This window comes from Mastigoproctus giganteus, chromosome 7, assembly GCF_048544385.1.
Source record: "Mastigoproctus giganteus isolate SK-2022 chromosome 7, ASM4854438v1, whole genome shotgun sequence".
Lineage (NCBI taxonomy): Eukaryota > Metazoa > Arthropoda > Arachnida > Uropygi > Thelyphonidae > Mastigoproctus > Mastigoproctus giganteus.
The window spans coordinates 75120946-75134761 of NC_143581.1; the positions used below are offsets into that span (position 1 = coordinate 75120946).

The 13816-nt window shown below is 44.0% G+C and overlaps 2 protein-coding genes across 3 annotated transcripts in view; both read left to right on the forward strand.

Annotated features, from left to right (window-relative positions):
- LOC150083002 (mpv17-like protein) overlaps positions 1 to 771 on the forward strand; it is a 108679-nt gene extending 107908 nt beyond the window's left edge. For both annotated transcript variants that reach the window (XR_016547148.1, XR_016547149.1), the window contains one exon: positions 707 to 771. The gene's annotated coding sequence lies outside the window, so the exon portion shown is untranslated. The remainder of the gene's footprint in view (positions 1 to 706) is intronic.
- LOC150083003 (glycine receptor subunit alpha-4-like) overlaps positions 1 to 13816 on the forward strand; it is a 116289-nt gene that overhangs the window by 19895 nt on the left and 82578 nt on the right. Inside the window, exons 3-4 of the mRNA XM_090378348.1 lie at positions 707 to 774; positions 980 to 1206. Of these exons, the coding sequence (XP_090234474.1) occupies positions 707 to 774; positions 980 to 1206 (295 nt within the window). The remainder of the gene's footprint in view (positions 1 to 706; positions 775 to 979; positions 1207 to 13816) is intronic.

Below are 13816 nucleotides of genomic sequence, written 5' to 3' on the forward strand. Positions count from 1 at the left end.
CCACCAAATACGGAGAATGCGGAAAGGTCAGGGAATGACCACCGCATATCCCGGAGCAATATGGCCTTAGTTGCTAATGCTCCTAAAAACCAAATAACAAACAAACGGGTTGACCAAACAGTCTTCGGACCAGGTACAGTAAAATTGGTGAATTTTGGCGGTTGGTTTGTGCAATCGTCGTCAAGGTCATGAACAGCATTTGCAGTCAGCTGAAGAAGGTCATTAATATAGCGGAGGAAATATTCACTTTATTAATATAAATTTAATAATTTATAGTTCTTCATAATGTTTTTTCCATTGTTCTTCCTTTATTATACTTATTCTTGAAGTGTCTTTCTCTGTGCTATTCAAGTGTTTCATCATTTTTCTATCGCCTGCTGTGAATGGTCAGCATTAGTTGAGAAGTTAGAAGACACTATCGCCTGCAGTGAATGGTCAAAGAGAAAAACTGGCTACCAATTGCAAAAAAAAAGAGAAGGCAGACCATAAGATGGAAGCTTTTTTATAAAATCTCTCTATCAAACACGATCAAATAAACCTTAGAAATCCAGCACAATAGCTTAAGTTTCATTAAACTTTTCCATCGAATTTCTTTAAAGATGAGGGGGGTGTGTGTGTGTGTGTGTAACATTTAATCAAGAAAGCTTCTTAATTGTCAAAATAAAATTTATATATTAAATTTTGATTGAAACAACTTTTATTTCAGGACAGCCACAACGAGTTTACATTTTCCTCAACATCTTGGATGTGTATGAAATTAATGAAGGAACGATGGTAAGTGAAGTCGGAGAAAAACGCTGTTAAGGAAAGTTGAGCTATATTTTACTTCTTTTTTTTTTTAAATTAAAAATATAATGAATGCCACATAAGTAAAATCACGACATACCAGCATGTTTATTCAACTAGATGAAAATATCATTATTTTATCTCAGTTTCTTTGATGATTTTATGTAAACATAAAAAGCAAACTTCTTTACAGGATTTTAGAATGCATACATATTTTGAAGAAATCTGGGAAGATAGCCGACTACATCTGAAGGCTATTAAAGAAGAAGTTCCGGTAGTCCTACCAGAAGAAATTACTGAAAAGATATGGAAACCTGACCTCGTGTTTGACAATTGTAAATCAGGAGAAATCTTTTCACTTTCTGTGCCCAACACAATTATGAAGATTTTGCCGGAAGGGGGGATACATAGAACTACCAGGTGTGTATAATATTATGGAATAATACTGTTTAATATTATTCCATAATCTAATGATAGGATTTAACTTTTTTTAAGAAGCAAATATAACCATTTTTAGCAATATAATAACATAATCTGAAAATTCCAGCTCGTCTAGACCTTTACACCTTTTATGTTTTTTTAATGTTACCAGTTGTGTGATACATATTAAAAATGCAACATACAGGGTGTTCCAAAAAAAAGTCAACTGAAAGTCATCTACCACCCAGTACTACCTGGTAACACAGAGGGGTGGAATTCCTCCATGTGGTGTGGCGCCACGCCTCGACCCCCCTGCTTACGTTGGTTCACACCTGGGTGGTCACTCACCATGTGCTTGTGCATGGAGGTTATATCCAGGATTACTAACAGTCCCACCATCGTGAAGGTGCAAGCAGAGAATTTGGCTGCCACAGACCGTCCGGACTTCGCCGAAATTGGGTCCACTTGACTTGAGTGTCACCCGAATATCAGTTCCATCAGCGATTTAGACTCCCAGGTAGCAAGTACAGCTTGTCTGGCATATCTGAGAGAATATCTGTGACAACCTCAAGGACCAAGGTGTACTTATAAACAGAAGAGTAGGCATAAATCAAATAGCAGAAGGCTGCTATAAAGTATCATATAAGGAGCAAGGGAATGATACCAGCAGCAGAGAAGATGGATCACAAATTAGCAACACATTAGACATACCCGATATCCTTCCTGATGAGATAGAACATGCATTGAAGAAAATGAAGAATCAAAAAGCTCCGACTGAAGATGAAGTTACTGTAGAGTTGTTAAAATTGGGAGGAAGAGACATGACAGAAACTGGCAAGATTCTTCACAAAATACATTAGGAAAGGCGTGACCCATAAGGAGTGGAATAATGCAATCATAATTTTGCTGCATAAGAAATGAGACAAATCATAAAAATTGAAAATTATAGACCAATTAGCTTGTCGTCCCACATCTACAAGTTGTTCACACGGATCATCGCTAACAGATTAGAAAGAATACTTGATGAGAATCAACTGGAAGAGCAAGATGGCTTTAGGATAGGATTCCCAACTATGGATCACATTCATGTAATATCACAGCTAATGGAGAAAGGAAATGAACATAAAACCCATTGTCTTGCATTTGTGTATTATGAAAAAAGCAGCATTTGAAGCCATACAGCAAAAGGCAATGTTTCGGAGACTTGAAAGACAGGCATAGACATATGCATAAACAGCCATACATTATGATTTTGAAGAAATATGAGAATGCTACCTCCTTTATTACACTTGACAAACACGGTAGCAAATTTAAAATTAAGAAAGGAGTTCGACAAGGAGACACAATATCTGCGAAGTTGTTTACTGCTGCCCTTGAAGCTTTCAGAAGATTGTACTGGTCGCAGAAAGGAGTCAATGTGAATGGAAAGTACCCAGTGCCAGGCTATTTTACGCACAGCAGCGCCTTAGGCAAGGCTAACTACTTGCACCCCTCCAAAAAAACTGCCACTTTCAATTTTCAAAAACAAGATGTCTTGTAGAAAAAATGAAAAGCACAAAACTTGAAACTGCTAAATGTATTTTAAATTGTAAGAATAAGTAATACAACAATCTCTGATTATCCTTCTCAAAAACACAAGAAAATGTTTTAGCACACAAATCATTTTGAATAATCTTGTGAATTGTGATGATAAAATTTAAGTCTATTAAAAGTTTCAATTTCAAGCGCGAAAAATGCATAAACACGCAGTTACTCACTCCATGACAACGCGACGAAACATATCCAGCTGTAAACAACACATGTTGCCAACTAAGAAGAATAAGAGATTTTTTCTTAGCCAAAAATATCACTAAATTTCAAAAAGAAAAAAAACCACAACATATAAAAAGGATAAATAAAAAAACACAGTATGGAATTTTTTTAGCCTTTATAATTAATATTCATAGCACTGTTGTGGTATATATCTTAAAATAAAAAATAAATTGTCAGCTGCATTTTTTACATGGGATAAAAAAAAAAACTAACCTACATAAAACAGCGCCCCTCTGAGGTTGCGCCCTATGCGCCTGCCTAGTTGGCCTAATAACAGCACCGGCTCTGGGAATATCGTTGTTGTTAGTTGGTTTTTAGGAGCATTAGCAACTAAGGCCATATTGCTCAGGCGATATGAGGTGATCATTCCCTGACCTTTCCGCATCCTCCGTATTTGGTGGTCACGGGCTCGAACCCCGGTCTAATCAAGAAGCGTGTGCTGCTCACTGCTGCTCCTGCCCAACTGGCTAAGGAGGCGCCCTGAAAGTATTTAAACCATTTACGGTTTGCAGACGACAATGTGATCATAAGCCAGGATCCCGAAGAATTAGAGGAGAATCTTAATCAGTTATGCAGAGTTAGTAGGATTTCGGACTAAAGATGAATATGGCTAAAACAGAAGTAATGATGAACAAGTGTGCCACAAAAAGGGATCTAATCATTGAAGGAGTAAGGTGGCGTGATATACACCGATGAGCCAAAACATTATGACCAGCGAATCGTAATGCAAATCGAAGCAACTGCAGGTGAACTCCGGCACGTTCTTCAGATGGGGAAAAGTAGCGGATTTAAGCGAGTTTGACAAAGGCCAAATTGTAATGGACAGACGACTGGGTCAGAGCATATCCGAAACGGCATGGCTGGTGGTGTACTCACAATCAACCGTGGTTAATACCTACCGAAAGTGGTTCGAGGAGGGAAACCTACGAACCGCCAGCGAGATGTTGGAAGACCACGGCTCATCGATGCTCGAGGTGAGCAAAGGCTCTCCCAGATGGTACGTGGTGACTGTGGCGCAACTCACCGGTAATTAGAATGCTAGTGGCGGGAGTAATGTGTCACAACACACAGTACACTGAACCCTGCTGAAAATGGGACTGCGTAGCCGCAGGCCGCAACGAGTGCCCATGCTAACCACGGTTCACCAGCGACAAACCTACAATGGGCACGCGAGCATCGAAACTGGACCATGAGTGATTGGAAGAAGGTCGTCTGGTCCGATGAATTACGTTTCCTGTTGCACCATGTGGACGGCCGGGTACATGTCCGTCATTTACCTGGGGAATTGATGGCTCCTGGATGCACCATGGGACAAAAACAAGCCGGTGGTGGCGGTGTCATGCTTTGGGCGATGTTCTGCTGGGATACCCCTCGGTCCAGTCATCCATGTACCAGGCACTCTGACGTCTACCACCTTCCTAAACATCGGGGAGAGCCAATGTGGCTGCCTTACTAGTCGGAAGTGCTGATAACGCTCATGAAAAATGTGCTTAAATATGCGTTTTAATTAGTTATTGCCCCAAAAAGTGTTCTCACCTAAAGAAATCAACTAGCGGACTCCCATGGTGAGAAATTTTTAAATTTCAATTGGGAATTTAGCAGGCTATTTGCATTATCATCTATATCCTTTGTTTGCGAGAACGCAGTGGTCACCATGTGGCTGGCAGCAAGGATATAGAGAGGCACCAATATAAAGTGGCGGCCACGTAAATACCCTATATTTCGCTGGGGAGGTGTCCCAACTTATGCCAGACCGGAACTGCAAGAACGCTCCGTCATCTGTGCTGAATTACCGTTACTGTGCTAATGAAACATGTATTTTGTATCTGGTCCCCCCCCCCTCTGCCATAGATATACCGTGGACAGAATGGATCTTAGCAAATATACATGTAGTGCAAAAACTGATGTCCCCACTGTTATCGGCGCCAACAAAACCCCCCAGAGAAAGTAACCCCCATTTCCCAGGGCCACTTTTATATTAGGCTGGTCCCCCCATACTGCCAGTGGGGGGAGCCCAAATCTTTGCCTGCAGATTGCAAGGCAACAAATATACCCACAGACTAGTGGTTTATATCCTCCAACAGCTCTCAGAACCCTCTAACAAATTAACGCGCCTAGAACCCACTAATTCGGATAACCTCGAAAATCCAAAATGGATAAAAACATGGTGGGAGAACCACACAAAAAAGACAGGGACCAGCCTGAGGTGCTAAAACTTGATTCTGACTGCGAACAAGTTAACCCTGAACACCAGATCCATTCCCAAGAAGTTAAAGCGACACCTTTGGAAAGAAAAAATAAAAATCAAATAGTCCCTAAATCGGACAGAGCAACTAGAAGCCAGAGCCAACCAAAGGACGCTCATGACGATCCTGGCTCCCTACAACCAGGAAAACAAGTTGAAACCAAGCCGATGATAGAGGCAAACAGCAGAATTCCCCCCTCCTGGACCCTGTATTCCCATAGGGACCCTCCCCCTTGGATCAAGCACGCACTCTCAAGACAGCCCTAGAGGACCTATTTAGGGACCAGAACAACAGAATCTCTGCAGGCCTCAGAGGCCAAATTGTTACTTTATGGAATAAAATGGAGTCCGTTTTAATCCAAACATACTTAGAATCCGAAATAGCCACGGCTAAACTGAGACTTATGTGGAAGGAGGAGCAAAGCAGATACGCTGAGGACATCGACTCAGTGTGACCACACAGCCACCCAACCAATACAAGCCAAGGAGAAATCCACCACTCGGCCACCTAACCTTGTAGTGTTGAGAACCCTTAATAAAGAGGACAAACGTTCTAGTGAAAGCATTAAGCAAGCAATAATTGATAAACTCTCTGATGACTTAAGGACCACGAAAATAAAATCGGTACGAAAGACAAGGAATCCAGGGTTGGTCATCGAAACAGGGACCACGGAGGAAATAACCAAATAAAATCCAACCGCAAGATTGCAACACTGGGATTCAGAGCTGCACCCCCCCCCCCCAAGAAGGGGTCCTCCATCCTTATATATGACCTAGATAAGGATATCAAACCCAAGGAGGTCGCAAGAGAATTGTTTGACAGAAATCTCTCCAAACATTTGCCAGATCAAAATCTAAAATACAAGAGCTTGACCCAATCCAGAACAGATTATAGCACCACACCATAAACAATTCAAAAGTAAAGTAATCAAATTCTTCCAGCTAAACGCTCATAGAGCCAGCGCGGTGGCCGATCAGGTCGGGATGAAAGCCGACGATGAAAATATAGATATCATCATACAGCTGCCAATCAAATAAGGGGATAGCCTCCTACAATACAAGCTCATGCAGCCTGAAAATGAAATCCATTTTCAGGCCGCTATTGTGGTCAGAAACCCAGATATAACAGTTACCAGGATCACTCACCTCTGCATGGCCTGGGCAGTCTGTGCACATCTTACCTCAGCATTGGGAGCCTTCTACGTCATAGCCCTTTATTGCCGCCGTGGAAAGGACATAACGATGGCTACAAGGCACCTAGAAATGTAACAAATATCCTCCCCGACCAGATACTAATAATAGGAGCGGACGTGAACTGCAGGTCACCGGCTTGGTACAACCATACCCTGGACAGGCAGGGGACAAGGAATGAGCAGCGCCTGGAGGAATTCCTAGCAACATCAACGATAACAGTGCTAAACCAATCCAATCAACTACCGACTTACTGCAATCTACGATGGGAAGCAACCATCGATGTCTCCCTAGCCACTAGGAATATTGCTGGCAATACAACAGACTGGACGGTTCAGGATGCCTGGACAACGTCCAACCACAGGGTCCTGACGTTCCAACTCAACAGAGACCATCAGAGACAATATCCTGAGAGAAAAATGCTACACAGTTATGCGCTGCACACTTCAAAGTGGAACCAGTTCAGAGACACTCTAATAGCAGAAAAAGATACACAGCAAGCTGCAATTCAAACAAACCAAGACCCTGACCAACTCCAAAAACCAGTCACAGCGATCATCACTAAAGCAGCGAATGCTGCCCTAAAACGAAGAACACCTGCCTCGGGTGCTGTACCATCGTGGAGTCCGGGGCTCCGAAGAGAAGTTCAGGATAAACGAAAAGCATTCCAGAGAGCCAGACGCTCCTGGCCTGCCCCTGAAGTGGATGCACTACGTGAAATCTACAAGGAAGCCAGAAACCAGTACACCTCGCTCATACGCAGAAGTAAACAACTCTTGTGGGAAAATCTGGTCTCAACCACTGGCAACACTGACCCCTGGGAGGTGGTCTACAAAGTAACCACTAATAAACTTCCCAGGGAAGAGGTAATTTCAATCACCATAACACCACAGGGAGATGTTACCAATTCTTGGGAGGCATCTGTTAACAATATTTTGGACGCAACCTTCTCCCTCATGTAGTCCGGCAGACACCTCAACAAATCAGGATGTGCACAAAGAATGACGACTACCGAACAGAAGACAGGGAACCGGATTTCAGAATACAAGAATTACAAGCGGCTGCGCACCTTATAAAAAGTAAGAAATGTCCGGGTCCGGACCTCTTGGATCTGAAATTTATCAAGAAGGTAGTGGAGAAAGCTCCGATATGCTACTGAACCTCTTCAATCTGTCTCCAAATTGGGACCTATTCGATGGACTGAAAAAAAGCAAGTATTAAACTCATAATTAAAAACCTGACAAAACGACCAGACCAACCGACTTCCTACAGACCAATAGCTCTACTAACAGTCTGCAGTAAACTCTTGGAACGACTCCTGTTAACCAAAATACAGGCTCACTACCTACAGGCAAACCTAATGTTCCCAAACCAATACGGCATTAGACAGGGTACGTCGACTGTGGATACCCTGAAGAACCTCCTTGCACTTGCAACTGCCACAGAAAACAAATACTTCCTGGTTATCTCTGTCGACTTTGCCGGCGCGTACGACACCCTTTGGTGGCCGAGCATCCTGGCCCGGCTCCGGCGGACTGGGATGCCAGGCAACCTCTGCGGAGTAATCCAAAGCTACCACTCCAGTAGACTCATCATGGTGAATGCTCCATACAAAATACTCACCGGAAAAACCAACAGAGGCTGCCCACAAGACTCCATTTTAGGACCCACGTCATAATTAAAAACCCGACAAAACCACCAGACCAACCGACTTCCTACAGACCAATAGCTCTACTAACAGTCTGCAGTAAACTCTTGGAACGACTCCTGTTAACCAGAATACAGGCTCACTACCTACAGGCAAATCTTGGATGAATTCCTAAATACTGATATTGGAGAGGGGGGTCTTCACAAGGATTTGCAGACGACCTCATCCTGATGATAGAGGCAAGCAGCAGAATCCAGCTGGAAAGAAAGGCAAATCATGCCCTTAAAATCCTACAAGAGTGGATCAATATTCACTTCCTTAGGATCTCTGCAACCAAAACGGACTCCACTTTCCTCAAGTTACTGTAATCAAGGGTGCCCTAGATTACAGGAGACCCCCACAGATTAAAATTGATGGTGTCACACTGCGACTTTCCAAGCAACTTAGATACCTTGGAGTAATATTGGGCACCACTCTCTCCTTCCAGGCACACTTGAAATACATCCGTAAGAAGATACGGGGCTATACAGCCCTTGTTACCAGAGTCGCAAAAAGGGACTGGGGATTGAAAAAGAAGACCCTCAAGCTTTTTTATAAAGCCGCCTTCCTGCCAATAGCTACCTATGCTTCCGGGGCATGGTACCCCCAAAGTTACTATGGTTGTAAATCGAAGAATCCACGACTCTTATCCACAGAGCCATGCTGCACGCTATAACCCGGGCCTGCAGCACAGTTAGCACCCACGCACAGCAGGTGCTGGTGGGAAACCTACCTTTAGACCGCGAAGTGGCTAAATGTGGAGTATTATATGAACTATCCAAGGGAAAAGCCTGTACCTGCGCCGGCTTCGACGCAGATCCTACCACAAACCGTTTGATTGAGAAAAATAGTCTTACAAATCACCTCATGCAGACCTGGCAAACCAGATGGGAGAATTCCCCAAAGGGAGAAGTCACCAAACGATTCTTCCCCAACGTTGGAAAACTCTACCCAATGGCTCTAGCATGGTTCATTCCGGAACACCACGCGACCTTCCTGCTACCCATGGTGCCTTTAAGGCTAAGCTTACAGCCCTGGGCATTACAGATGACCCTACTTGCTGCTGTGGAGAGTTGGAGAGCTGGCACCACCTCATGTATGAATGCCAGCTTTATGATGACCTCCACTGCCAGCTCATCACCTGGATCACCTTTTTTGCCCAGAGATAGAGAACAACACCTCCTGGACGGGAGGCAGGAATATATTGTCTCCTCCAAGTTCGCTGAAGATTTGTACAGAAGAAGATGGGACCTGAACGCACACTAGCCACATAATGGCTAGAAGCCAAAATATGCATAACCCCAAAGATGACCTATCGAGCAACCATGAAAATAGACAAAAAAAATTGAATGAAGGACGAATAGTAGCCGTTATGGCGGCCTGAGCCAAGCACTAGCCTGTCTCTCCTTTAACACCCCTTCCTGGCAGGGAGTCGAAATGACCATTCGCCTTGCCCCCTGCTGTCCCACTTATCCTTCTTGTGAGGCATGGGCATACCTCACTGACCACCTGGGGGAATCCCCTCTGTTGCCCACATACTTCTGCCTTTATCCCCCAACCTTCTATGTCCCATCACCCACTCTACCTATACACGACGCGAATGCCCTATTTCATCTAGCCCAAAAATCATCTTCGCCCAGTCTCGGCCTAATTATCCCACGTACTGCCCTTCTCCTACTATATGAATGCATGCACACATGCTGTATGCAAACATCCAAAGTAATTACGACTGCATAGATATGTGTGTGTGTGTGTATATATATATATCACTGTTGTGTATTTGTGCATATGTACGTATGTTCTTATACACTGTGCTGCCACTTTATTAGGTACACCTACCTAATAGCATGTTGAACCTCCTTTATCTTTCAAAGCAGGCTGAATTCGTCTAGGCATGGATTGAACACGATGCTGAAAACTTTGTGCAGGAATGGAGTACCATGCAGACATGAGTGTGTCACCCAGTTCCTTGAGATTCGACGGAGGTGCAGGCCTGCAGCAAACAGCCCTTTCCAGCTCATCCCAACGATGTTCAATAGGATTGAGATTCTGAGACTGAGCGGGCCACTGCAGCAAAGAAAAGTCATTATCATGTTCCTGGAACCATTTTATTTGTGCACCGGCACATTATCCTGCTGGAAGTAGCCATCTGACTGAGGATAAACTGTCAACGTGAACGGATGCACTTGGCTAGCAAAGATGTTTAGTTACAATGTGGCATTCAGACATGAATCTATGGGTATCAATGGACCCAACGCGTGCCAAGAAAACATTCCCCACACCATAACACTGCCCACATCACTGCACAGTAATCGTCAGACATGACAGGCCCATGGATTCATGTTGTTTTCGCAAAATTCTGAGCCTTCCATCAACATGATGCACCAGGAACGTCGACTCGTCAGACCAAGCAACTGTTTTCCAATCCTCGATAGTCCAGTGCTGGTGTTGCTGTGCCCATAGGAGGCATGCTCTATTGTTCTTCATTGATAACAAAGGTACGTGATGTGGTTGTCGGCTGTTGTAACCCATTCGCGATAATGTGAAACTAGTGGTCCGGTGCGATATTTTGTTCTGCGCACCAAGGTTGTATTCTGCGTGATGTGCGACATTGTGGCCCGTATGTTTGCTTGCATAATTCTAGCCATCCACCTCTGACCTCTATCATCAACAAACGATTTTCTTCCACAGGAGTGCCGTTGAGAGGATGTTTTCTGGTTGTTGCACCATTCTCGATACACGCATGAAACCGTGGTGCGTGAAAAGTTCAGGAGAACTGCCGATTCAGAGATGCTTTGTCCAGCACGTCTTGCACCTACTATCATGCCACGTTCGAAGTCCATTAGATTACTCCTTTCCCCATTCTTGCTACGGTTTGTACGCTTTACTCATACTAGAAAGGTTGTTCTGTTCTGCTGCATATATCCACAACTGTGGTCACGTAACTGGCAACGTTGTGATACAAACCATTTGTGTGCACAGCAGGGGTGTACCTAATAAAGTTGCAGCACAGTGTATGCCACTTTTATTTCGCGAAATCTCAGGAAATTACGCGACAGGACCTTGCCAGAGTAACTTAAGTCTAAGGTGTATTTAGTGTCAGACGGCACCAGGGGTTCCCCTATCTCCGCGTAGTTTTCATTGTGGGTGTACCAGTTTGCTGTAAATGCCAGAGGTTTAAAAGTGTATGGATATAGGATATCCATATACAATATCCATACACTGAGGAATGTGTCTTGTTCACATAGACCCAGCTGGTGGGGTGTCTAAGTTTGGTGTTCATCTCCATTTGTCATTCATGGCACATGGGTCTCGTCCATGTTAGTTTATTTTGGTATAGTTTGTTTCCTGAGTTTTCTAATTCTTGGGAGTGGGTCGTTTCTGGTGTCCCAGTCCAAGCGAGCTGAAGAACAGATGTTCTTTGGTTATAATGGTAATGGGTTGTGTTCTGTGGCCATTTGGTTTCTCCTCCTCCTCGCGAAGTGCCTGTGCGTAATTCGAGAAGGCTTGATACTCCTCTTTCATGTCTAGGAGGTGATGTTCTTGTCCCTGTGGTAAGTAGGATTCTGGTGAGTAAAACACCACGTAGGTCTTCATAGAGCCGGCAGTCATACATGAGGTGCTGCCAGCTATCCAGCCCCCCCCCCCCCACAAGTGAAAGTTAGATCATCCTGGATCCCAAGTAGTGACACAGTTTGGCATTAATCGCTCCGTGTTCAGTTAAGAGGTAACTTGTAGACCTGGGGAGAAACAGTTGGGTGAGGTTGGGTAGTTCTGTATTTTGGTTTCAGCAGTGCCGCCCCTTCTTGATTCGGTAGGTGGCTTTTTAGGTTTCTGCTATATATTTCTTCAGTGAGTTGTTGTGGTTGTAGATTTTGGTCCACACTGAAAATAACTATTGATGGGCCTTTCTTTTTTGGGGTCTCTGCCATAAAATAAAATAAATAAATAAATTTTCTGTTTATACTCCGGGACGACCAAACAGTCAGAGGAGTTCACAAGATAGACAGAATACAAGAAACAGCACCGTATTCAGTAGTCACGGGCTTGAACCCCGGTCACTCAAGGCACGTGTACTTATGCACCCGCGCGCCTGACCACTAGGCTACGGCGGCCTTAGTCCCAGGGTATTTAGCTTGGGGTTTGTTATTATCCCCTCGGCTTCCTCCTTGCCTTCCGTCTCAATTACGATACCAGGACTTCTTGTTTTCCGGACAGACTTTATCCTAGTGTCTTCGAAGTCCTCTTTGAGATTGTTTATGACTTTTTGCTTTATTTGTTCACTGGAGGGTCTCTCTTCTCCGGTGGGTTTCAGTATGATGATGTTCGGGGTTTTCAATAATACTTCTTTTGTTGGATTTCCACTTTGTTTGTTTTCTCTGCCTCGTTTGGTATATTCCTCAGCGCTTGGGCATATGTGGGAGCATGCTGTGGCATTTTTTTTGGCCCCACATTCCATATAGGTTTGTAGCCATGTAGCTATTCTCTCACTTTCTAAGTATGTATCATGGAGAATTGTCTCCATTTTGTGAAATACTGTCACAATTTGAGACCTCAGTCCGCAGGAGACCCTGTTAGGGTTCTCTTTGAATATATTTTCAAGGGCCGTTTTTAAAATGGATGTTTTCCCATAGACGGAGCCCTCTGGAAGAGGGTGGTTCAGGGATGGTTCCTGTTGTTTGTCATCGTTGTTTGTTTCCCTTTGAGATGCTGTAGGGTCAGGCTGCTCTCTAGACTCGGTCTGCGAGCGGGTCACTCGCTTCTAATTTTTTCAATCGGCTTGAGAGGTCCCTGATCGGGTGACCTCCATCTCTTCTGTCTCGTCAATAATGTCAAGGTCGTCACTTTGTGACTGCATCAAAGATTCCATAATTTTTTCTGTTTTCCCTTCCATTTAGCGAATTTCGGATAACCGAAACAGTTCAGTTTATCGGGCATATGTTAGGATGATCTGGTAAGGCACTGAAAATGCTGTCGGACGATGTCCTCCACAAATCTGTGGTTGAATTTGGGGGCACACAGGTGGTTATTGAAGTTTTGGGCTATCCACCTCGGTCACTAAGGGGCGGGGAAACAGCCTAATGTGAAAATGCTCCCAGAAGAGCAAGATCACTTCCCATAGGGGCTTCCTGGGCGCTGGAGGCGATGGTGTCATTAGTAATTCCGTGGGATGCACAGGTAAGCACAGGCTCACGGTGAGCCAGGCAAAGTTTATGGAAAGAGGGGGGTGTGTCCCTGAATTCATTGCTTCTGGTTTAATATACACATACAGCAATTAATACGCATATAATATAACATACAGCAGCTATCAGCACAGTTTGGTGGAGCAAACTTCCTGCCCGGTTTTAACACGGTTTGGGAAACTCTCCAGTCAAGTGCAAACTACCGACATGGCAACTGCTTTATATCAGAGCCTCTCTATGGCCCTACCGCCATCCACATGGTGACCATTGTAGGTCTGGCAACAAAGGACACAGATAAAAACGTTGGTAGCTTACTAAATTCCCAGTAGAATATAAAAATAGTCTCACCTAGGGACTCCTCCGATTAAGTTCTTTCAGCTTGAACACTTTTTTGAATTATATGCACATTTTAAACTACTAAATACCATTAAAAATCAGGAGCACGATAAAACGGGTCTGGACACTAAAGTCACCATATTGGTTCACCAGTTT